Source organism: Cherax quadricarinatus, chromosome 42 (assembly GCF_038502225.1).
Source record: "Cherax quadricarinatus isolate ZL_2023a chromosome 42, ASM3850222v1, whole genome shotgun sequence".
Lineage (NCBI taxonomy): Eukaryota > Metazoa > Arthropoda > Malacostraca > Decapoda > Parastacidae > Cherax > Cherax quadricarinatus.
In genome coordinates, this window is record NC_091333.1 from 3,766,257 (window position 1) to 3,793,270 (window position 27,014).

Consider the following 27,014-nt stretch of genomic DNA (forward strand, 5'->3'; position numbering starts at 1 on the left):
AGGAAGGCGGGGTAGGGGTCGGCCTAGGAAGGGTTGGAGGGAGGGGGTAAAGGAGGTTTTGTGTGCGAGGGGCTTGGACTTCCAGCAGGCATGCGTGAGCGTGTTTGATAGGAGTGAATGGAGACAAATGGTTTTTAATACTTGACGTGCTGTTGGAGTGTGAGCAAAGTAACATTTATGAAGGGATTCAGGGAAACCGGCAGGCCGGACTTGAGTCCTGGAGATGGGAAGTACAGTGCCTGCACTCTGAAGGAGGGGTGTTAATGTTGCAGTTTAAAAACTGTAGTGTAAAGCACCCTTCTGGCAAGACAGTGATGGAGTGAATGATGGTGAAAGTTTTTCTTTTTCGGGCCACCCTGCCTTGGTGGGAATCGGCCGGTGTGATAATAAAAAAAAAAAAATAAACATATTATAAATTCACTATTTTTAGAGAAACGGCTGGTATGTTTGAGCAAAATGACCAGAAAAATCTTTAGTTTTGTAGGCCACATATGACAATTTCATTTTTTAAGTTTATAAGACCATATAAGATTAGCAGCACTGGCCTATACGGGGGTAATGGTAAAAAAAATTCTGAAACTGAAGTGTATTATGAAGCCTGAAAGCAAATCTCTATGTATACAATGGGGCTGCAACCTTGTAGAGAACAAGCTCTTATAGTAATGAAGAATTTCATGACTATTAACTATTTGTAGAGTGTTTGTGAGTCAAAGAAATTCAACCCATGGGTCACATATGGCCCATGGACCTGTAGCTGGACTAACCTGTGTTAGATCATTATTTAGTGGTAGCTATAGAAAGACTTAGATGTAGGCAGGACACAAAATAAGAATAGTGTCAGTGGGGAGAAAAAAAGAGGGAGAAAGGTACAGTAGAATGAAAGTGACAAGGAGGCTGAGGAGGTATGGTGTGGATTTAAGAATGCCTTCCACCTCAGCCCAACAACAACAATTCACCTCAGCTCAGTAGGGCCACACCAACCCTCTACATACATGCTAAGACCTACAAGTATCACCAACAATTCAAGAAGAGAACAAATTGTTTTAGGTTATTTTGGGTGTTTTTTTTTTAATGTCTCAGGAGTGTAACCCTTTCTTTCCCATATGCTCATTAATTCACATGACATGGATTTCACTTAAAACATAGTTTTCAGGAGCATAAGCACCATGTTATGTGAGAGTCTACTGTAGTTAGATAAAGGTACAAAGCAGTTTGTTGGATTTATGAATTTGAAAATGACACATAATAAGATGACTGGGAGCCATGTGAATAGTGTTACAAATATTTTGAATAGGTAGAAAGTTGTTAAAATCTGTAAAACTATTTTATGAGAAGAGTGAGGTTCAGGTTAGGGTGTATACAAAAAACATTGGCCCTTTCCTGGAAAAGTGGGTTTTATACAGGAATGTGTAATATTACCAGGGTTGTTTAATAAACTTACAGATGAGGTTATGAAAGAAATAAGTACAGTGCTAGTATTAGGGAAAGACAGAGGTTTAAAAGGTAATAAAAGGTTTAAAGGTAATAAAAGTATTAGTCAGAGGGCTGAAGAGGGTTTGTTGAGATGGTTTGGTCATTTAGAGAGAATGGATCAAAGTAGAATGACATGGAGAGCATATAAATCTGTAGGGGAAGGAAGGCGGGGTAGGGGTCATCCTCGAAAAGGTTGGCGGGAGGGGGTAAAGGAGGTGTTGTGGGCGAGGGGTTTGGACTTCCAGCAAGCGTGTGTGAGCGTGTTAGATAGGAGTGAATTGAGACAAATAGTATTTGGGACCTGATGAGCTGTTGGAGTGTGAGCAGGGTAATATTTAGTGAAGGGATTCAGGGAAACCAGTTATTTTATATAACTGGACTTGAGTCTTGGAAATGGGAAGTACAATGCCTGCACTCTAAAGAAGGGGTTTGAGATATTAGCAGTTTGGAGGGATATATTGTGTATTTTTATATGTATATGCTTCTAAACTGTTGTGTTCTGAGCACCTCTGCAAAAACAGTGATTATGTGTGAGTGAGGTGAAAGTGTTGAATGATGATGAAAGTATTTTCTTTTTGGGGATTTTCTTTCTTTTTTTTGGGTCACCCTGCCTCGGTGGGAGACGGCTGACTTGTTGAAAAAAAAAAAAATACTTCTAAACTATTGTATCTGGGCACCTCTGCAAAAACAGTGATTATGTGTGAGTGAGGTGAAAGTGTTGAGTGATGATGAAAGTATTTTCTTTTTGGGTCACCCTCCCTCGGTGGGAGACGGCCGACTTGTTGAAAAAAAAAAAAAAAAATTTTTGTCAAAAGGTAATAAATCTGATATAAGTTTGGAAAAATGTGTGAGAGGAGGCTGAAAGTAAAGAGAGTAAAGGGAAAGTGATATGTGTAAAATGTCTAGGTAATGAGTGACTGGGTATCAGATTGAAGGTACTGTATTTAGATATCTTGGAGTGCACATGTTGGCAGATGGGTTGATGCAAGATGAGGCTAATCACAGTATGGAAGAGAAAAAATAGGTAGCTAAAGTGCTGAAGCATCTGCATTATAAAATTTTTAATAACTGGATGGAAAAAAAAAAAAGTGGACATGTTAGAGTACAGTGGTGCCAACAACATTAATACCAAAGATTCCTCATTCCTTGAAATATTTTACAAAAGCTATACAGATCTGTATTGACTATCTTACCAAGACATGCATCATATGAGGGTTCTGACGGGGAACCAGTGATAGTCGTCTCTACAGTGGCTTCAGACACGCTGGATTCCTTATCTCGTGGAGTGATGGCATTGCTGATGACCTTTCCTCCATTTCCCACCAGACCGCTGAACATTTCTCCCTGTCTCTGTGTTACCATCAAGTTGGACATTGGGTTCATTGTTGGACTCACACCATTTACACCTAAGCTTGCTGAAAAAATATTAAAAAATGATCAGAAAAAAATCTTGCCAAAGAAAGACCTCAATATCATACAATAACCTACATATACACTGCAATCTAAAATTTATAGTTAACTTATTTACCCATACACTGCATCATTAAAAACTCTCAATACAATTTATTTTATGAAAACTAAAAGTCACAATACAGTGACTGGTACAATTCACAACTAACTCCCAAATTTGGATATGAAACTCATTATTTCAGTCTGTTTAAGACCATTACAGGATTTGCAACTTCAAAATGGATCAGGACATACTGAAATGTTATATATTATGTTACAGTAATAACAGTATTAATCCGACTCTTAATCACCAACATATGTACAGTATGTATTTGGGTAACATTAACTTATCCAATCCCAGTTTATTACAATGTTTGCAATCAAATGTTAACTTCAGCCTCAAATTATTTAATTTTTTTTTTTTTTTTTTCAACAAGTCGGCCGTCTCCCACCGAGGCCCACAGTGACCTATACCTCAGAGGTACAGTGCTTAGCTCACAAACCAAAGGGCCTAGATTTGATTTGCAGGTTGGTGGACATGTAGGCAAGTCCTACACATGCTGCTCTTGTTCTCCTAGCAGTAAATAAGTACCTAGGAATTGGTCAACTGTTGTGGATGGCTTTTGGGAAGGGAAAGACAGTATATCTTAGATATGACTGGACTTTAAGATGAGATAAGGTAGAATAACAGCTCTCAAGTCTGTAAATTTTAAAAATAAAAAGCAGATGTGTAAACGTACTATTTTATACTTTTCAAATACTTTTCACGGGTGTCAAGAGTCTGTCTACTTTCACAACCCAACCCTGCACTAGGCTTGTTTAGTACAGTGTACTTGCCTGGTCAACCAGGCTGTTGCTGCTGGCAGCCTGCTAGTCCATATGTCCATCATGGTCTTGTCAAATATACCATTACAAAGGTCAGAGTGCAACAATGAATGGTCATATGAATTATTTGAGCTATGGTACCCTGACCTTTTATTCTTAATATTCTCGTAAGGCCAGACTATACTCAGAAACAAGAGGAGTCTGTTAAATCCAAAATTGCCTGTTATTCTCATGGTTCGCTGGGTAAATTAATTTTGAATTTTATGGACTTTGTCTGTTAGATCAGAATTATCCATTATTTTTAGACAATTCCAATTTGACGGACAAAGTCTGTTAAATCCAGACTTATTCACTATTGTTACAATCCTCTGAATAAATTCATTTTTGGATTTAACAAAATTCATCCATTAAATCCAATAATTGTCCTTTACTGTTACAATCACAATTTGGAATTAATGCACAATCACTTTAACATACAACCCCCTTCCCCTATTAGTCTGTTAAACTGAAGGTTTACTGTACTGTACATTTATAAATAAATGCCTCTAAGTAAGACATATATGACATACATTTATATCTGTCCCATAGAACAGGCAACTCTGCCAGTCGTCCCTCAACACACATAGCTGAGAGTCGTGCTTCAGCATCATGGTCCCAGCAATCTTCAATTGTTTCTTTAAGCAAGCGAATTGCAGGGTTTGTGTCCTTCCACACTGACGGGAACAGTGGCCGAGCCTTGTTGCGAGTTACTAGAACTTGTACTTGTTCGAACGTTGGATGAAGACCTGAAAAAAAGACAATTTTACTATAATTTTATATTCCCCATATGTTCAATTTTATGTCTTGTTTATTTACATAAACAAGACATAAAATGACAGACTCATACAAGTGAATTAAAATGTTAGTGCTTTTTCTTTAACCTTAACCATACCCCAACTTCCCTAGCACTTGAGTAATTCAAGGTTTTATGTAAAAAGGTTAAAACATACTAATACTAGCAAGGCAGTGGGCTCTACCTCCTGTAACACCATCTACAGCTGCCACACCTCACTTCCGGCATAAGTATAAAAGCTCCACCCAACTGCTTCTACTTAGACTAATCAAAGCTACAGAAGTGAACAACTTCCATCTAGACTGAGGGATTGAACATCTCAAAATCTCCACTTCTTCAACTATCTCCAATACATTAGTCACCTCTGTATCTGACTGAAGATGCCTATTGTCCAGGCAAAACATTTTGGCAATAAAAAGACCTAAATGTTGCTCTTGTCTTGTTCATTCACTTGTTGTTGTACACCATTAATATACTGTAATGATACCAATCTTAACATGTTACTTGTAAGCAATTATTATTTTAAAATACCCTGAATTGTATAATGCATGCACAATTGTAATATGCTCTTATCCGAATCCAGTTACAAATACATGTATTTAAAAATTATAAATAACAGAGTCAGAATTCACCTACTGTGGATTCCCTCACAGTGGTCTTCAAATGTATACAGAAGTGACATTTGGCAAGCATGTATGCCCCCAATAAGGGGTCAATTATAACTGGGCTGCTTGGTATCTTAATAAGCTATTTACTGTTTCCCAGATGATGAGTGTGGATAAATTTATAACATGCACATTACTGCACACTGTCAATGCTCAATCTTCAATGGAATTACTATGAACATTGCTGTTATTATTCTCATTTTAAAATATGACTAAATTCATTATTCTTATCAACTAATTCCTGAATTTTTGGAGCATGCTTAGTTAACAAAAATTTGGGGCCCAGCCCCTGGATTCATTGTGCTTCTCAGCATTAAAAAAAAAAAAAAAAAAAAAAAAAAAAATAAAAAAAAAAAAAAATCAGCAGAAGTTCAAATGTTAGTTTCAATGTTTAACTTATGTAACATAATAAATTTGTTTCATATTTAATACATTGCCTGTAATGTGGACAAACATAAGCCTATTACTGTTTTAATCATCATTCGAAGGGTTTAAAAAATTAAGGAAGGAAACTGTGATATTAAAAAAGCTCTGACTTATGAAATTACTTTTTGTAATACTGTTAATACTGTACAAAACTACATAAGGTAAAGTTATCTACAGTAACAAAAATTAAAGCTACTTGCATAAGCAGACACAAAACAAATGTACTAAATACCACATCACCAAGTTAGAATAACCAATATCAGTTTATATATATGGTAAATTGCCAACATCAAAAAAAAAAAAGCTTCCCTGAAATTTTCATGAGGCTCCTACATGTACCTGTAATTATAAAAACTATGACTGAAAACCCAAGACAAATTTCATTATTCACATAAATGTTCTAAGTAAGGATTTTTTTTTTAACACACTGGCTGTATCCCACCAAGATAGGATGACCCAAAAAGAAGGAAGCCCATTCACCATCATTCACTCTTACCAGATGTGTGCAGACATTACAATTCAAATGACCATCTGAACTGCAACATCTCCACCCCTCCAGAGTACAGGTACTGTACTTAGTGAGAGGTATATACAGCATATTGAGTGTATTAATGTTGGTAGAATTATCGACAATATGTTAGGTAAAAGGACACAAGTGCAACTAATGTGACATTTTATTGTTGCCACAGTAAAATGTCACATTAACCCTTAAACTGTCCAAACGTAGATCTACGTTTTTTCAACATTTGAAAGTATGTAAAAAAAACGTAGATGATTTTTTTTTTTACGTTTGAAAATGTGTAAAAAACTTTGATCTACGTTTTTTTTTGTTATATTCGAAAATATTTAAAAAAACGTAGATCTACTTTTGGAGCACTACACATGTGAACGTAAATTTGTTTGGACAGTTTAAGGGTTAATTGCACTTGTGTCCTTTTACCTAGCATAGTGAATACCTACCAATTTCAGCCTGGAAAGGCAACTTGTATGGGGGAGTTTGAAGGCCCTGGTAAAGATCATGGCAACGTGCTGCACACTCCCACAACACTAGACCCAGGGCATAAATGTCTATCTGCTTCAAGGCTGCTTCACAATCCCTAAGATTTACTGCTCCTTCAAGAACTTCTGGAGCCATATACCTTAATGTTCCAACCTAAAAATAAATAATTTCATGTATTACAAACTAATTACTAATGACATTTAAGAATACCACTGCACATGAGCAAATTCACAAAATGTAATAATCCCAAGTCTGTGAAATTTGCCAACAAATCACTTTGTGTGACACTTGCAATTATTTTTTTTTTTCAACAAGTCGGCCGTCTCTCACCGAGGCAGGGTGACCCAAAGAGAAAGAAAATCCCCAAAAAGAAAATACTTTCATCATCATTCAACACTATCACCTCACTCACACATAATCACTGTTTTTGCAGAGGTGCCCAGAATACAACAGTTTACAAGTATATACGTATAAAAATACACAATATATCTCTCCAAACTGCCAATATCCCAAACCCCTCCTTTAGAGTGCAGGCATTGTACTTCCCATTTCCAGGACTCAAGTCCGGTTATATAAAATAACCGGTTTCCCTGAATCCCTTCACTAAATATTACCCTGCTCACACTCCAACCGATCGTCAGGTTCCAAATACCATTTGTCTCCATTCATAAAATGCACTGTTACAATTAGTAGACTTTGATGGAAACTTCCCAAAATATGGCAAGATATTAGATTCATATTAATATACAGCAAACAAATCAAATCTGAACTCACATCTGTCAATGATGATGTCTCTGCATGCTGCTCTTCACCATTAATAAAATATTTGGCTCCTTGCGTATGAATAGCAAAGCCCAAGTCAGATACAACGCACAATAAATTTTCAGTAAGCAGTAAATTGCGGGTGTTGAAGTCCCTATGGCTAATGCATGGTTTTATGATATCTGAAACAAAGTACAATACAGAGAAATTCAGTATTGCAATTCATTCTGTTAAATGTTGGCATTCAGGAAAATGGAAATTTTTTAAGAAATTGTCACTATCAAAAACTTCCCCAAAGTTCATCTTCGAGAAAGCATCACTGAGCCCAATATTATGTGACATATCCCATTTCTGGTATATTATTCAAAATAGAATACATACTTGGACAATCAACATATATGAATCAGTGTCATATGAACCTTATGGGATAGCACTTAGTTATGATTATAATAATAATAATCAACCTATTTGAAGATTTTACAAGAATATATACTTAAGTAGCTGCTAAATTTCCTTTTTTTTTTTTCCAGAAATGTGAACATTTTTATCCATTTTTTCAGCAAGCATATAGTATAGCAATGTTTCCAAGCATGCCAGCTTGTAAAGAGATTAATTCTGAACAAAAGATTAATATATAGTATTAATATCTAAAAGTTAAGCCTATATTTTTTAAAGGGAATACCAACACTTACACACAAAAAAAAATTACAGTATATAAAATTTAATACTCTACAGACATTAAGGAAAATAACAAATACAGTACAGTGTAATAACAAATTCCAAATTATGAAAAAAAAAAAAAATTGAGTGAGGGGACTGGGGCCTTTAAAGCTTCCATCCCCAAAATAACATGTCTAAATCAAGCTTACTTTATAGCTTTGACACTGTATACTAACACACTGCTCACCATTCACAATACTGCATTATAGACCATGCTTACATGAAATTCTTTTGTAAATTGTAAAACTACATTGTAGCGAGAAAAAAGTATCCAATAGTTTTAACATGCTCTAACCTCTAGTCTTTTCAATTCCAGAAAGTTTTTCATTACTTTGATGCAGTAATTTGCCTTCAAATACAGTACCACATAATTTTTGCCTTGATCCAAGGGCTGAATCATAGACATGAAGTTAAGTGAAATGGTTTTTTAACACACCTACCATCTTCCACCAAGGTAGATTTTCACCATTACAGTGAACCCTCGGTTATTGACCGTAATCCATTCCCGAAGGTCGTCCTAAAACCGAAATGGCCGAAAACCAAAATAATATTTCCCATAAGAATTAATGTAAATACAATTAATCCGTTCCAGACACCCAAAAATATTAACAAAAAACGCATTTTTTAAAGATTAACTACAGTTTACATACACAAAACAATGAGAAAGAAATATAAAGCACTAATTTTACTAATAAATTAACATTACATACCTTTATTGAAGACTCTTGCTGGCATATGCATAAAGGTGAGGAGGGGTCACTTTCCTTCTTTGTCTTTTACTGCCACTAGGACCAGCTTGAGAGTCACTGCATCCTTGTCCCACAAAAAACTGTCCACTCCCTGCCTCCCTGCTACACTCCCTCCCTGCGTGCTACACTCCCTGCCTTCCTGCTACACTCCCTCCCTGCGTGCTACACTCCCTGCCTTCCTGCTACACTCCCTCCCTGCGTGCTACACTCCCTGCCTTCCTGCTACACTCCCTGCATGCCTGCTACACTCCTTACCTCAATGCCTGCCTGCCTTGAATTCTATCATGTTTCTCACTTTCTTTACTAAAGGAACTTTACTAGGAACTTTCTTTGGACCCATGGTTGCTTATTTCGCAGTTGCACTCAATCAATAACCACATAAAACAATGGATTATAGCGAAATGTTTGGATGAATGTGTGGAGGCTTCCTCACTCACCCAGAGACAAAGCCAGACTGACTCACAAATGCAGCGGAGCGGCAGGTGGACACGTCCAATACGGCTGATAACCGAAGTAACGGCCGATAACCAGGATAGAATTTCGGCCAAAATGGGCGAAAACCGAATTGGCCGATATCCGGAACGGCTGATAACCGAGAGTCCACTGTACTCACTGCATCACTGTCTTGCTGGAGAAGTGCTGACATCACAGCTCAAATGCCACTCCAAACTGCAGTATCCCCACCTCTCCTTCAGAGTGCAGGCACTGTACATTCTACCTCCAGGGCTCAAATCTGGCTAACCAGTTTCCTTGAATCCCTTCATAAATGTTACCTTGCTCACACTCCAACAGCACGTCAAATCATAAAAAAATTACTAGCCTTCACTTGCTCCTAACACACTTGTTAGATGTCTAAGCCCCTCACATACAAGACCTCCTTTGCCCCTCTCCCTCCAACCTTTCCTAGAATGACCTCTACCCCTCCTTTGCTCTGCTAGAGATTTATACACCCTCCAAGCCATTCTATTTTGCTCTATCCTATCTAAATGTCTAAGTCACCTCCATAACCCCCTCCTCTACCCTCTGGACAATGCTGTCAGTATAACCACACCTCCTAATCTCCAAACTATGAATTCTCTGCATAACAGTCACATCACACATTGCCCTCCGACACAACATCTTCACTACCTCCAGCCCCCTCCTCTCTACTATACTCTTTTACATTCCTCTTTGTGTTTCCATGGATAAGATTCTTTTGTCTCCACAGATGCCTCAATGCACCATCCACATTCGTTCCCTCATCAATTCTACTGTTTACCTCATCTTTCATAGACCCATCTGCCGACAAGTTCACTCCCAAATATCTGAACACAATCATTTCCTCCATACTCCCTCGTTCCAAACTTATATGCACTCTTTAATTACCTCAATTTTTTTGTTACTCTCATCACCTTGCTCTTTCCTATGTTCACTTTTAATTCCCTTCTTTTACATACCCTCCCATATCCATCTACCAACCATTGCAACTTCACTTCAAAGTCTCAAAAGCAGTGTCATCAGTAAAAAGCAAGTGTGAAAACTCCCACTTTGCATTAGATTCTTTATCTCTTAATCCCACACCTCTTTTTTTTACAACTCCCATCTATAAATATTTTAAACAACCATGGTGACATCATACATACTTTTATTGTATACCACTGATGAGTTCTGGGAGCCATGGCCAGGCTCACTGGGTGCTTGCCTGGTCAACCAAATTGTTACTGATAAAGGCCAACTGACCTATATATCCATCACAACCTGGATGACCTGGCACCTAATCTGAGTTTTGCTATCCTCGTAAAAACACTTAACTGCTTGAAGTAACCATCTATTTCATACACTTGCAACATCTGTTGACACATCTGCCCCATTGTTTCTCTATCCACCCTATCATATGCCTTTTCTAAATCCATAAATGCAACAAAAACTTCTTTCTTCTTTCAACACACCGGCCGTATCCCACCGAGGCGGGGTGGCCCAAAAGGAAAAACGAAAGTTTCTCCTTTTACATTTAGTAATATATACAGGAGAAGAGGTTACTAGCCCCTTGCTCCCGGCATTTTAGTTGCCTCTTACAACACGCATGGCTTACGGAGGAAGAATTCTGTTCCACTTCCCCATGGAGACAACAAAAACTTCCCAACCTTTATCTAAATATTGTTCACTTATGTATATGCTTCAATTGTAAACAGTTGGTCTACACATCCCCTACCTTTCTAAAGCCTCCTTGTTCATCTGTGATCCTGCTCTCTGTCTTAACCTTAATTCTTCAATAATAACTCTACCATACACTTTACCTAGTACTCAACAGGCTTATTTCCCTATACTTCTTACTCCCTCCTATATCCCCTTTTCCTTTATAGGCAATGGCACTATGCATGCAATCTGCCAATCCCTAGGTACCTTCCTCCTTTCATACATTTACTAAACAAATGCACCAACCACTCCAAAACTATATCCCCACCTGCTTTTGACATTTGTCTTTATCCCATCAATCCCAACCACTTTACCCCCATTCGTTGTACCACTGCCTGCCGCAACTCCCCCCCGTCACACCTAGCTCTTCCTCACTCCTAAAAGATTTTATTCCTTCCTACACAATGCATGAAATCACTGCCTCCCTCTCTTCTTCAACATTTAACAGCTCCTCAAAACATTCCCTCCATCTTCCTAATACCTCCACATCCCCATTTAATAACTCCCCTTTTGTTTTAAAATGCTATATCATTTTGTTCTCTAGGGTTTCTCAACTTATTAATCTCACTCCAAACATTTTAACATTTTTCCATTTTCTCAGCAAAATTTGTTGACAAAACCCTCAGCCACTCATTTTTTCTTTTATACTCCTTAACCACTCTTGTTTCACTCTCCATATAGTACACCAAACTCCTTGTATTAATTCTACTTTATAAAAATCTATCATATGCTAATTTTGTCTCCCTTACTATGTATCTACAAAAACATTGCTGGCAACAAATTTTTTAACAGCTCAATGAGCACTATAGCCGTCAAACAAGAGTAGAATCTTACTCATTAGGAAGCCTGACTTTTTTCTGCAATGAACCAGGGCCTCTGAAACAAAGTGATTCTCAAAGCAGTCACATTTATTAGCTCAATAATGAACTTGTTGCTGGTGCAATGACAAATCCTTTAACAAGGCTGGACAAGAATTTTATCCAATAATACTAATTAATTTCCACGTTTGACTGTAGTATATTCTGTAGTGCATTCTGTTAAACCATTCCAGTGATGTATAATCCTGTTCCATCTACACTAAGGACTTGGTATTCCAATTCATTCAAATATTCCTCAGATGTTAAAGTATCTGCAAACAGCATTTTATCTGATGTTTTAATGAAAATAATAATGTACCATGATAATATACTAAACCTGCTAAGCCAGCCATAACTGTATGCACAAAAGTTGATGTGTTTTAGTAGGTGCACAACCCAATAAAAGGTATTCATGTTTCTAATAACCCCAGCCCCTTCTACCTCAATGCATGCAAAAGGAAAAATATAAATTACAGTATACATTTCTAATGCAATCATATATCAGCACTGAAGATTTAAGCTAATCAGAAGACACTTCAGGGATAAATAAACGTGAATACTGTACACAGAGCAATACATATATTCAATACAAACAATCTTTAAAATTCTTCATTTAAGCTTACCTCCTTTCCTTATGTCTGAATGTAGATGTGCAAGACCTCGTGTGGCACTTAAAACAATCTGACAAAATGTGGACCAGCTTAGTGTATTTTCTGCTAAGTAGGAGCTAAGACGACCATTGGGGCAATACGACAGCACCAGTCCATAATATATGTTACCATCAGGTCCAACACACTCACCCCCACCTGATTATTGTTAAAAGAAAACAGAACCACACTGCATTTTATACAAGAGAATAAATAATGGTTATAATTTCAAAGGACTCTAAAGATCATCCCCTAAAGCAAGGAAAGATAACAAATACAGGTGGGCCCCGCTTTACAGTGATATACCTTTGATATACCATTGAAGAGTTTTGAGGGTTTCACTACTCTCAGAGCACAACCATAGGCTAGGCTCATCTGGTGCTTGCCTGGTCAACCAGGCTGTTGCTGCCGGAGGCCTGCTGCCCCACATATCCATCACAGTCTGGTTGATCTGACACCTGGTGAAGATACTTGTCCAGTTTCCTCTTGAAGGTTTCTACACTTGCTCCAGCCGTGTTTCCGATATCTTTTGGTAAGGTGTTGAATAGTCTGGGACCCCAAATGTTGATATAGTGTTCCCTTATTGTCCCCACCGTACCCCTGCTCCTCACTCGGTTTATTTTGCACTTCCTCCCATATCTCTCACTCCAGTAGGCTGTTATGGCAGTGTGCAGATTTGGGACCAAGCCCTCGAGTACTTTCCAGGTGCATATTATCATGCACCTCTCTTGCCTCTGCTCCAATGAGTACCTGTTCAAGACTTGAAGGCGTTCCCAGTAATTTAGGTGCTTTACTGGCTCAATTTGAGTTGTAAACGATCTTTGTATTTGTTCCAGCTTTGATATTTCTCCTGCTTTGAACAGGGCCATCAGCACTGAGCAATATTCTAAATGAGAGAGGACTAGCGATTTGAAGAGTGTCACCAATGGCATTATCCTCCTGGCTATCGTGATTTTTTTTTTTTTTTAACAAGTCGACCGTCTCCCACCGAGGCAGGGTAACCCAAAAAGAAAGAAAATCCCCAAAAAGAAAATATTTTCATCATCATTCAGCACTTTCACCTCACACACATAATCACTGTTTTTTGCAGAGGTGCTCAGAACACAACAGTTTAGAAGCATATACGTATAAAGATACACAACATATCCCTCCAAACTGCCAATATCCCGAACCCCTCCTTTAGAGAGCAGGCACTGTACTTCCCATTTCCAGGACTCAAGTCTGGCTATATAAAAATAACTGGTTTCCCTGAATCCTTTCACTAAATATTACTCTGCTCTTTAAAAGAAAGGTCAGCTGACATAATTATTCCCTAAGTGTTGTATGTGTTCCTTTTGTTCTATTGGGTGAGCCCTCTTGGGTTTTGTATATAGTGTTCCTTTTGAGTTCTTCATTATTTCCATACCTAAGCAGCTGGAACTTATCACCACTGAACGTCATGTTGTTCTCCACTGCCCATTGGAAACCCCTGTAATTTTTCAGTGTCCTCTACCGTAGTGACTTTCATGCTTATTTTAGTGTCATCTGCAAATGATGATACAAAACTGTGATGGGTGTTTTTATCTATGTCTGCTATGAGGATGAGAAACAGCAGAGGTGCCAGGACTGTGCCTTGGGGTACTGAGCTTTTTACCTCACTGATGCTGGATCTTGCTCTGTTTACTACTACTTTTTGTATTTTGTGTGATAAGAACCCAAAAATCCATCTGCCTACCTTCCTCGTAATGCCCATGGCCCTCACTTTGTGCGCTATCCCTCCATGCTTTGCTTTACAGTTTTGCTAATGCAACAGTTTTCAATTATATCCATTCTTCATTTGCTCAGACTTCCTATAATAAATACATGTATTCACCACTCACTATAAACTAAGGATGAAAGCTAAAGATGAAAATATTTTAAAGTAAGTAATGTGTGAACTGTATATGCATTTTTTAAGCCTAGCTCTATTGCTCACTTAATATAGGACAATGTAAACATGTTATCAGGCTCTTACATATAAGAACATAAGAATGGAGGAACACTGCAGAAGGCCTACTGGCCCATGCGAGGCAGGTCCTTATCAAAACGACCTCTACCTAAAGCTACCCAAGAATTAACTCTTGTACCCAATGACACCAATCAAACCTCTCAAATATGCATTTGAGAGTGAAAAAAGGCTATGCTTCACCTTACAGCAGTAGCCTGGAATGCAACCTGCTGTATAAGTGAGGCCTGCCTGTACAGTCATTCCTACACATTTGTGGGCTTCTCTATTTGCAGTTTTCATTATCCATTTGTACTGATGAACGACCAGAGACTAGATTCAGTTATCCAACGTTTGTCTATACCCAAAACTTTTTATTATTCTGGTCACAATGACATCTACTTCTCAAAATACTAAACAATACCTCCATAAATTACATAAATCCCTTACTATATTTTTACATACCAGTACATATTAATATAGTAAGTCACATTACAGGTCATGCACCTCTACATACTGAAATAAAACTAGAATATATTAATATATAACATTTTTAAGGACAAACTGTTAATTAATATAAACTATAAAGCTTACCTAGGTATGACAAAAGGTTGGAATGTTCCATTAGAGGAAGAGAATAAATATATTTCTCATTTTGATATGAAGATTTATAATGCTGGGGAAAAAGCTTCACTGCTATCTCCTCACTCTGTACTACAGCACGATATGCTGTACCAAATCGACCTTGACCTAAAAAAATTAAATATGCAAGATTATATTTATTCTGAAGAAACCATGAAATCAAAAGCTCATTATGAGAAAACATGCAGAATAACAAAACACCTGTTAAAAATATATATCAAATCCAACTAACCTATGATTTCCATAAATTTAATAGAATCCATATCAATACATGGGGAGCTGGGAGGGTCTTCAGCTGGTGTAGGGTGAGGGGCTGGCTTGGTTTTCCTCCAGCGTAGAGCTGTTCCTGCGATGCATATCACCAGCAATATAAATGCGATTGTCAACAGCACATACAGCACCAAAAGATAGTCTTCCAACTCATCTTTGTTTTCACTGTCATCTGTAATATAAAATACGTACCAGCTTAGTTACCAGTGTGCATGATGACAGACCTTAGGAACAAATAGTGTTATTCATTTTTATTCAATATAGAATGCTTCTTCTAACTGGCTTCAAAATATTAATGACAGTGCATTGTATAAGGATGATCATATTCCATAAATTTAATCCAAGTAGGTGAAAATCTGGAATTTTACTGAAACAGTTGAGGAAAAAAATTTTAATTTTCTTAGTATAAACTGCCCTTTGTTTTAACATATCAATCATTTCTTACCAAGGTTGAGTGACCATAAGAATAAAATGCATTCACCATCACTCATTCCCTAGCTATCTTGACAGAGAATGAGTGATGTGAATGACCCTTCAAACTACAACATCCACACTCATTCTTGGGAGTGGAGGCACTATAATTCCCAACTCTAGAACTCAGATCCAGCTAACAGATATTATTATAATAAATTATGCAATTTGCAAAGTCAGTTTAGAGATATAAACAGCCAAGCATACTGCTATTAGACAAGCTATCATTATCAGTACTATACTGTATGCACACATTTACAAACAAAAATAGTGCACTGGAAGGAAGTACACAGTATGTAGTGGAGGCAAGCTCCATACATGGTATCATGGGGAGACATGATGATACCCAAGAGACTAAGTATTAACTACAGTATGTTAATATGTCAGCTCTCTTAAAGCTCCTATATATGTACTTAGTGATTTCTTTTTTATAAATGCAAATGAAAAAGAGCATCAAAAATTGAATAGTGCATATTTTGAAGGCCTTTCCATGCATTAAATTTTGGATGTACCTTATATGTAAATCATATTCACAAAAAAATCGCACTACATAGAGGAGCTTTACATGAGAGTTCATGGTATTAAAAGTTGGGATGAAGGTCAGGAGAAGCAGTTCAACCCGGTAGACACAAATGAATACACAGGCATCATAGTGGCCAGTAGCTGCAGCTCAGCCCAGCACTAACCTGAGTCTGGAGGCTCTGCTGGAGTGGGGCTGGACTCTGTTGCTGGTGTGACGTCTTCATTGCACATACTACCAGTGCAACAGCAGAAGTAACTATTACTTATTGAAGGGGAAGATGCCACACATGATGAGCTGTTACAGTGTGAGTACTTCCCATCCCAGCAACCTGTAATACCAAAAAACAACAAACATTACTTTGAAATTTCCTGAAAATGCTTGAAAAACAAAAACTTAAGATGTTACAAAAAGAAAAATAATTTCTCACTTGATAGGATATACCTGTGATATACATGTGACCAATTTCAAAGGGGTTTTTCTATCTTACCAGCCCAGCTTTTGGCCGAACTTCCTCACTGAGGGCTTGTTCAACCAGGCTGTTTCTGTCAGCGATCCACTGGCCCTTGATCTGGCACTTGCCAGAGGTAGTGATCCAGTTTTCTCTTGAAGACTTTTACATTTGTTTCAGAAATATTTTTGATATCTGCTGGTAGCAGACAATAGTCTTTGTGCCACGGATGTTGACACAATGTTCTCCTATTGTGCCCGCAACTACTGTGCTTTGCACCAAATTTATTTTATACTTCCTCCCATAATTTTCACTCCAGTAAGAAAATGGCCCTCCAATAACTTCCAAATGTATACAGTATTATCTGGTACCTTATTTTAAGAGCCTCAGAAGCAAGCAACAAAGATAATCAACTCCACCACACTGCCAACTCTTCAAGTCAAAGGTGCAGGAAAAGTTGCATTTCTGGGGTCTGGGAATGAATTACTATAAATTCATTAATTTTTGAGTTTCAGTTACAATAGTCTTGAGATACGATAAGTCTTCTGGAATGGATTAATATCATATGAGGTACATTAATATTGTAAGAGTTATAATTGATCCAAATACTAGTTATACTTGGGATGAAGCTATTCCTGAAGATCAGTGTGCAATTAACTCTTCAGTTAATGTCTCACTCAGTAATTGATACACCCCATTTCACTCCTTATGACACAGATAAGAGAATATCCTATAATTTGTATTCTCTGTCTGCATCTGACTGTAATGATGAAGACTATGTACGTAATGGCAAAAATATATAATCCACAAAGAATATTTGAAGGAGTAAAGGAAACCTTAGAAAAGTCTACATCAGATTTTACTAGAGCAAAAAACGATCATGTGAAACCTACTTAGATTAAGGTGGAGTCTTGAGTATACTTCCTTCACTAAGCTCATCCTCTCTAAACATCAGTTTCAATAAATGTTATGCGTACTATCTTCCCAGTATATTTCAATAATGTCATGATTTATTTCATCCAGTTAATGCAGGGACATGCAGGCACAGACATGAACATGACACCCAGGCATGGACATTAATATGACGCACAGAGATAGATATGAACATGACACACAAGCACAAATGTGAACATGACACCAGAAATCGATATGAACATATCCTGGGAAAAAGTCATGAGCACCCTAAATCCTCACCAGTGCCTGTAAAAGCTGAACACAGAAACAGTCTGTATTAAATATGTACCATTCAGGAAACTTAGAAAATCAGATATGGAAAGCGTGTGTAGAAGATTGTACAGAAGAAAAAGGGTCAATGCACTGCTGAACAATGTGAATACGTCAAAATGAAGGAAAGATAATATTAGCTGAGAGAAAAACTTAAGCTGTGGCACCAGACAGAAGAAGCACAACGGGAACAAAAGGCCATAAAAGATATTGCAAGAAACCCCTAATAAGCTACAAACTACCTTTAGAATTGGACCATTAATAACAGGAGGTTCATATACTGATAATGAACAGGAAATGAATAAAATTCTAGAAGATCAATATGAGTCAATGTTCAGCAACCCACTAGATGACAGCATGGTGGAGATTGCTGAAACTTTTTTTCATTCCATTTGAAGGCCACGCAGACCAACTAACTGATATTCGTACTTATCCTACAGAATTTGAAAAAGAAATAGAAAGCATGCCTACTTACTCAGCACCTGGACCAGATTCATGGAATTCTTTATTAATAAAAAATGTGCAGCATACCACTAGCTGGAGCCCTCAGTACTTTTTCTGGAGAAAGAGCCTAGATCTAGGTGAAATACCCAAGACCTTAATGAGTGCAGACATAGCTCCTTTGCATATGGAAGGTAGTAGAGCACTAGCTAAAAATTACAGACCATTATCCCTAACTTCCTACATTATAAAAATCTTGGAAAGTGATGAGATGCCAGATTACAAACTTTATGGAACAACACAATCTGTATAACCCCAACCAGTTTTAGATCTGGGAGATCATGCCTGTTACAGCTGCTGAACCACTATGACATAATTACAGAGGCAATGGAAGAAAACCAAAACGCAGATGTGATATACAAACTTTACAAAAGCGTTTGGCAAATGCCATCATGGGGTGACTGAACACAAAATGAAGGCCATAGACATAATGGGGAAGGTACGCAGGTTGATTTTCAGGTTTCTAACACAGACTGCTAAGACTAGTAGTAAATAGAGCAAAATCCAGCATCAGTGAGGTAAAAAGCTGTTTCCCAGGGCACTGTCCTCGCACCTCTGCTGTTTCTTATCCTCACAACAGACATAGACAAAAATACTTAACACAGTTTCATATCATTTGCAGATAACACTAAAATATGCATGAAAGTCACCTTGGTAGAAGACACTAAAAAACTGCAGGAGGATATAAATAGTTTTTTCCAGTGGGCGGTGGAAAACAATATGACGTTCAATGGTAATAAGTTCCAGCTGCTCAGATATGGAAAGAGTAAAGAACACGACTATGGTGCTGTTCGCACCTACTCCTAGGTTGAGGGACTGATTACCTCATCTTCTGTACATAGTTCTACTGTCTTTAAGTTATGTCCTAGAATTTGTATTGATAAAGCCACTGGATGGCGAAACGTCTACAATAAAGATACCCAGATGTTGCACAAGTGTCCTACTCTCAACTCAATAGGGACACTATACAAAACTTAAGAGGATCATCAAATAGAATGAGGGGAATACATGAAAAGCCCTGGGAGTAATTATGTTGGCTGAGGTTTCTTTCAAAGAACATACTAAGGTGAATGTCACAACTGCCATTAAGATGAGAAGGTGGATAATGAGAACTTTCAAAACAAGGGAAATAGTTCCAATGATGACACTTTTTAAACTGCTTGTGCTCTCTCACTCAGAGTTTTGTTCAGTGTTGACGGCCTCATTCAGGGAAAGGAGAGATATCAAAGCCGGAACAGAAACAGAAATCATTTATGGCCTACACAGAGCCAATAAAGCATTAAAATTACTGAAAATGCTTTAAAGTACTCACTGGAGAGGGAAAGAAATACATGATAGTACATATACATGTACCTGGAGGTTATTCCGGGATCAATGCCCCTGCGGCCCGGTCCATGACCAGGCCAAGAAGAAAGAACTTGTCAGCCTTGTCCCAAATCTGAACAATGCCATGGCAACATGATGGAGTGAGAGACATGAGAGGAAGTGCAAAATAAACCCAGTGAAAAGTAGGGGTAAATAAAAGTAGGGGTGCTGTGGGAACAATAAGGGAACATTGTATCAACATCGTGGCCCCAGATTATTCAACATATCACCAAAAGATATCAGAAACACGGCTGGAACAAATGTAGAAGCCTTCAAGAGGAAACTGGACAAGTATCTTCCCTGGTGCCAAATCAACCAGGCTGTGATGAATATGTGGGGCAGCGGGCCACCAGCAACAACAGCCTGATTGACCTGGCAAGCACCAGACAAGCCTGGCCCATGGTCGGGTTGCGGGAGTAGAAAAAATTCTCGAAATTCATCAAAGTTATATGAAGGTAATAGGCATGAATATGAGCAAGACATGCAGGCATGAACATGACACGTAAGCATGGACATGACCATAACAGACAGGAACAGACACGAACAAGACACAGGAACAAACACGAATATAGGCAGGAACAGATGCGAACATAATACGCAGGAACATGCACGAACAAGATATTCAAGAACATACACGAACATGACACGCAGGAATATACACGAACATGACACGCAGGAATATACACGAACATGACACGTAGGAATATACACGAACATGACATGCAGGAACATACACGAACAAGACACGCAGGAACATACACGAACAAGACACGCAGGAACATACACGAACAAGACATGCAGGAACATACACGAACAAGACACGCAGGAACATACACGAAAATACGCAGGAACATACACGAAGGAGCATACAAGAACAAGACACGCAAGAACATACACGAACAAGACACGCAGGAACATACACGAACAAGAAACGCAGGAACATACATGAACAAGACACGCAGGAACATACACGAACAAGACACGCAGGAACATACACGAACAAGACAGGCAGGAACATACACGAACAAGACACGCAGGAACAAATACAAACATGACACGCAGGAACATACACGAACAAGACACACAGGAACATACACGAACAAGACACGCAGGAGCATACACGAACATAACACGCAGGAACAAACACGAACATGACACACAGGAACATACACGAATATGACACGTAGGAGCATACACGGACAAGACACGCAGGAACATACACGAACATGACACGCAGGAACATACACGAGCATGACATGCAGAAACATACACGAACAAGACACGAAGGAAAATACACGAACATGGCACGCAGGAACATACATGAACAAGACACGCAGGAACAGACACGAGCATGACACGCAGGAACATACACGAACAAGACACGCAGGAACAGACACGAACCTGACACGCAGGAACATATACAGACAAGACACGCAGGAACAGACACGAACATGACACGCAGGAAGACATGAACAAGACACGCAGGAACATACACGAACCTGACACGCAGGAACATATACGGACAAGACACGCAGGAACATGCACGAACAAGACACGCAGGAACAGACACGAACATAACACGCAGGAACATACACGAGCATGACACGCAGGAACATACACGAACAAATCACGCAGGAACATACACGAACATGACACGCAGGCACGGACAAGGACGTGGGCGGAAAGTGGTGGAGACACGAAGGCGGGCGGCGTAGAATAGCGACCTTCAGGCTGCCTTGTATGTCTTAGCCAGAGCCTCAACCTCATCCCCAACCTCCCTCCCATGCCTACTATCTGCCCCATGCCCAGCCACTACCCCCGTGCTCCACCTCCAACCCCCTTCCCCTTCCATCAAATGCCCCACCTTTCTGTTGTACACTTATTCGTGATTCGGAGATCATCGACCCGGGAATTAGTTGTCTCAGTCCAGTTCTGATTGACAGCCTAGTCAACTAGTTTGTTGGTGCTGACTGCATACAGCCCCAGGTAGATACCAGCCCTAAAGAAACTGTTTCAAGTTCTCCCTTGAAAAGAGTAAGGGCACCAAGACTCATCAACACGTTTCCTTCTTGCGTATGAGAAAGTAAGAACACTTTCCTCTACCCGTAGGCTGAAGCAAATCTCAGTACGTTAGATTAATTTTGCTAAGATTTGGGTTAGCTAGATTATTTGTGATACAATTTGGATAGGGTAGATTAGGTTTGGTTAAATTTGGTTCAGCTATTTAGGTTTGGTAAGATTTGGTTAGTTTAGATCTTCAGAAGGGAACTCTCTAAATTCTCTAGTTCCAGATGAGGTGAAATCGCAGATCTAGAGAGTATACAGAGATCCTTTACTGCACGTATAAGTTCTGTCAAGCACCTTAACTACTGGGAACGCTTGGAAGCACTTGACTTGTACTCGTTGGAACGCAGGAGGGAGAGATATATCATAATCTACACTTGGAAAATCTTGGAAGGAATGGTCCCAAATCTGCACACAGAAATCACTCCCTACGAAAGTAAAAGACTGGGCAGGCGATGCAAAATGCCCCCAATAAAAAGTAGGGGCGCCATTGGTACACTAAGAGAAAACACCATAAGTGTCCGGGGCCCAAAACTGTTCAACAGCCTCCCATCAAGCATTAGGGGAATTGCCAATAAACCCCTGGCTGCCTTCAAGAGAGAGCTGAACAGATACCTAAAGTCAGTGCCGGATCAGCCGGGCTGTGGCTCGTACGTTGGACTGCGTGCGGCCAGCAGTAACAGCCTAGTTGATCAGGCCCTGATCCATCGGGAGGCCTGGTCATGGACCGGGCCGCGGGGGCGTTGATCCCCGGAATAACCTCCAGGTAACCTGCGTTGGACCGCATGCGGCGGGCACTAACAGCCTGATCAATCAGGCCGGCAAACAGGAGGCCTAGTCTGGGACTGAGTCGCGGGGGGCGTTAACCTCCAGAAGCAACTTCAGGTAAACCCAATTCTTCACCACCACTCCATTACCAGGCGACTCTCAGAGTTTAAACACGCAAGTACCCCTCCCACCACCCTTTCATTATTACAAAACACTTAATGCCAACCACATAAGTCACCATTCATAAACGCATTACTGTTAAACTAGACAAGTACATTTTTATGAGCCTGGTGCTGTGAATGTTATTGAGGCTGACAGAGTTGAAAGTCATGCCAGGGAATATATAGTGTTACATGCTGGCTGGGTGAAAGCAGCGCTCAGGCTACCACTTCTCTTCCTCGCCACTTATCACATGATATCCATGGTGAATAAGGGTGTGCTGCTTACAGTAATCAGACATAGGTGCAAAAATTCGCTTTGATAACATCTCGTTCTATCCAGAGCTTTGTTAAGCTCTAAATACCATGCTATTTACACGAGCACGGTTAAGAAACTGTAGTAACAGCACCCGGACGTCCTTAAAAATTCATTTTTCTGGCCAAATTTTGTTACAGGAAAATTTTCCGTCATCGCTAAGTATTCCCTCATCCAGAACCTTGTATTTTGATTACTAACAACAAAGGGTCCATGTGTCGATTGAGTCGATGTGGTCATTCCATCAATCTATACAAGATTGATGGACTGACCACATCGACTCAAGGCTGAGGGACTGATTACCTCATTCTCCTCCTGTTCTTCAAGATTCTCCTTTGTATGGACTGATGAAGCCACTGTGTGGCGAAACGTTTCCTCAATAAAGATACCCAAGAGTTGCACATGTGTCTAATTTATCAACATGTCGGTTCTCTGAACCATTCATCTACATGCAAACTGATGCCTATGGGCCAACAGTACATCGAGCCAGGACAGACCCTACAGTCTACTGTACAATTAACCAATCCAAGCCACTGTAACTATAGCTAAAATTGTCATCACCAAATGTGGAGAAAAATAATTAACATGGAAACTGTACATAGGAAGAAATTGTGTTTGGTTGACCAGGCAAGCACCAGACGAGCCTGGCCCATGGCCGGGCTCCGGGAGTAGAGAGACTCTCGGAGCTCATCAAAGGTATATCAAAGGTTAGGTAACATTAGTGAAGCTAGTTTGTGTCATTATGTTAGGTAAGGTCAAGTTAGATTAATAAATATCCCATTGTAAACAAGTCATAATGACACTGTTGTATTATCCTTGGCTAAATCTAGAAAATGTATCACCAATGGATGCCGACAAAATTGACAATAGTGTATATAAAATCACTTATAGATGAAGTTAGATTTAAAATTTTCGGACGAATAGGACGCAAGAGTAACAGTAAACAAAACACTATCAGAAGTTGCCAACACAGAGACACATTAATGATGGTATACAACAGAGACAAGCTGATGAATAAGACACATTTACAACACTGGGTATACACATATGCCCGCATATAGAAGAGAGGAGTTTACGACGACGTTTCGGTCCGACTTGGATCATTTACAAAGTCACACTAACAGATGGTCAAAGTCTGACCGAAACGTCGTCGTAAGCTCCTCTCTTCTATGTGCGAGTTATTTGTGTATTGTTCCAGTCACGGTATTGTGGCTTTTTTGTTATTTAACACTGAGTATCTGTATTACCGAAACGTTTCGCCTACACAACGTTTCTTCAAATACAGGTAAATACAACACAGGAAGCAGCAGCAGCAGCAGTAGTTTTGACATAGTGGTGGACAGTCCCTATCAGCCTAAAGCATAAACATGTTAATTATATACAGATAAAAGTTACAGTACCGTATCATCATCTGCAGGCGATACTAAAATCTATATAAGACTGGCAACCATTAAAGGCACTGACCTTCCAAGCTGATATTAACCAGGTCTTCCAGTGGGCCACACACAAACTTTACGGTGTTCAACGAGTATAAATTTCAGTTTCTCCAGTATGGAAAATATGAAGAATCAATACGTGAACGAGAAAATAAAATAAACTCAAGCCACACAACAGAGCAGAGAGGCAATGTCAGTAATTTAGTAAACAAAGTTAGATTTACATCAAGGATCATACCAGTGTTGCTATATCCTTTACCTTTGATATACCTTATACCTTTGGTGAATTTCGAGAGTCTTTCTACTCCCGGAGCCCGGTCATGGGCCAGGTTTGTTTGGTGTTAGCCTGGTTAACCAGGTTGTTGCTGCTGGAGGCCCGCTGCCCCATATATCAATCATAGCCTAGTTGATGTGGCACCTGGAGACATACCTGTGACCATACCTGTGTGTGTGTATTTACCTATACTTATATGTGGTTGCAGGGGTCGAGTCATAGCTCTTGGCCCCGTGTGTGTGTGTGTGTGAGGATGATAAACTGTGGTTAGAGATAAGGCAATTTACAGGTGATGATAATATACGTATGCATGATTACGGTGATAAGGGTAACATGGCACACAAGACTGATGGTAGACAATATTAATCATACCCAAGGTATGATAACATGGCACACAAGACTGATGGTAGACAATATTAATCATACCCAAGGTATGATAACATGGCACACAAGACTGATGGTAGACAATATTAATCATGGTTTATACCAATATTAATCATACCGTCTCCTACTGAGAAAGTGTGAACCCAGAAAGGGAAACACATTGACCATCCTTCGCTCAATAGCTGTCTTGCCAGAACTGTGAAAGCCTCGCACTTCAAATGACCCTCAGAATTGCACTATCCAGTCTATGAGATAGTTATAACTCTAACCATACTTTTTAACCATACTTTTTAAAGGGGTGAAGGGGTAAGCCAGCGGAAGACTTCGGTCAGATGACCAAAAGCTCCAGCTGTGGGTCATCATATGACTAAGACCCGAGTCAGGAAACACTGGTCCTGTTTCCTGACAAACCTTATACCTACCTACCTACCATTAGCAACATATTCTCACTGCCGAACATAAAAATTCTACTCGAGGACACACAGATTCGGTGACAAGGTAGTGAATCGTGAAGGAAAAGGTGGAAATAACACTGTATACGACAAGAGGAAGAAAGGCAGGGAGAGAAGCAAACGAAGAAGAGCAGGAAATTGGACATTTCGTACTAACTATAGACCGATATTACAGAACTAACATTAGCTCCAGGTAACCTCCAGGTAACCAGCCGTGTTGCGGAAGTGAAAGGAAGCAAGAAGTTGGAATAGGGGAAAATATAGGAGGATCGAGAAGAGGTAACTGGGAAAGCCCTAGACTAGTGGAGGAAGACAAGAAAGACAGGGAGTGCTGGAGGGAGAGAATTAAAGACAGGGAGTGCTGGAGGAAGATAAGAAGGGAAGGCTGAGAGTGCTGGAGGGAGATAAGAAGACCGGGAGTGCTGGAGAGAGGTTAGAACGGAAGGTAAGGAGTGATGGAGGGAGAGAAGACAGGGAGTGCTGGAGGGAGAGAAGACAGGGAGTGCTGGAGGGAGATAAGCAGGGAAGGTAGAGAGTGGTGCAGGGTGAGTGTGACTTACTTGAGTGTGGTACAGGGGGTAAGCAAGGGAGGGTAGGACATGAGAGGCACACCAAGGTGGGGTGTATTGAGGCTGACAACAATGTTGAAGTGTTACTCAACTGCAACTCCTCTTTCTCCATCAAACCCTTCCCTCACTCCCCCAACTTCCATTCTTCCTTGCCCATTCTCCCCCTTTCGATCCCCACTCCCCAGGGAGTACTCTTTCCTCGCCCCCAGCCTTTCCCTCTCTCCCCCTCTTCGTGGAATGGAGAAGGGGCTGTGTGCGCGCAGGGGTAGAGCGCCCGGGTACTACCAGGGTTCCATTAACACCCAGCTCATACCCTGACACCATCTGGGAAGCACGGCAGTGGCTGTCCTGTGCCTAGCTCCTAAGGGCACCACACGTCTACACGCTCAGCACACTCCATGCAGGAGCTATAGAACCAATAACACACAAGAACCTAAGAGCCACTAGGACACAAGAGCTCAAGAACCAGCAACTGAACACTGTGTCAACACTCGTGGTCCGAAACTCATCAACATATTACTATCAGTTGCAAAAAATATTACCGGAATGAAGACAGAAATTGTCTTTAAGACAGACGGCTTCCTGCTGCAAGTGCACAATCAGACG

The 27,014-nt window shown here is 39.7% G+C and overlaps 1 protein-coding gene across 1 annotated transcript in view; it reads right to left on the reverse strand.

The window, feature by feature from the left end:
• LOC128695600 (uncharacterized) overlaps positions 1-27,014 on the reverse strand; it is a 295,135-nt gene that overhangs the window by 18,849 nt on the left and 249,272 nt on the right. Inside the window, exons 3-10 of the mRNA XM_070093224.1 lie at positions 16,613-16,777; positions 15,418-15,627; positions 15,138-15,293; positions 12,557-12,739; positions 7,445-7,614; positions 6,631-6,823; positions 4,317-4,532; positions 2,667-2,888 (exon numbers count right to left, since the gene is read on the reverse strand). Coding sequence (XP_069949325.1) covers positions 2,667-2,888; positions 4,317-4,532; positions 6,631-6,823; positions 7,445-7,614; positions 12,557-12,739; positions 15,138-15,293; positions 15,418-15,627; positions 16,613-16,777 — 1,515 coding nt within the window. The remainder of the gene's footprint in view (positions 1-2,666; positions 2,889-4,316; positions 4,533-6,630; positions 6,824-7,444; positions 7,615-12,556; positions 12,740-15,137; positions 15,294-15,417; positions 15,628-16,612; positions 16,778-27,014) is intronic.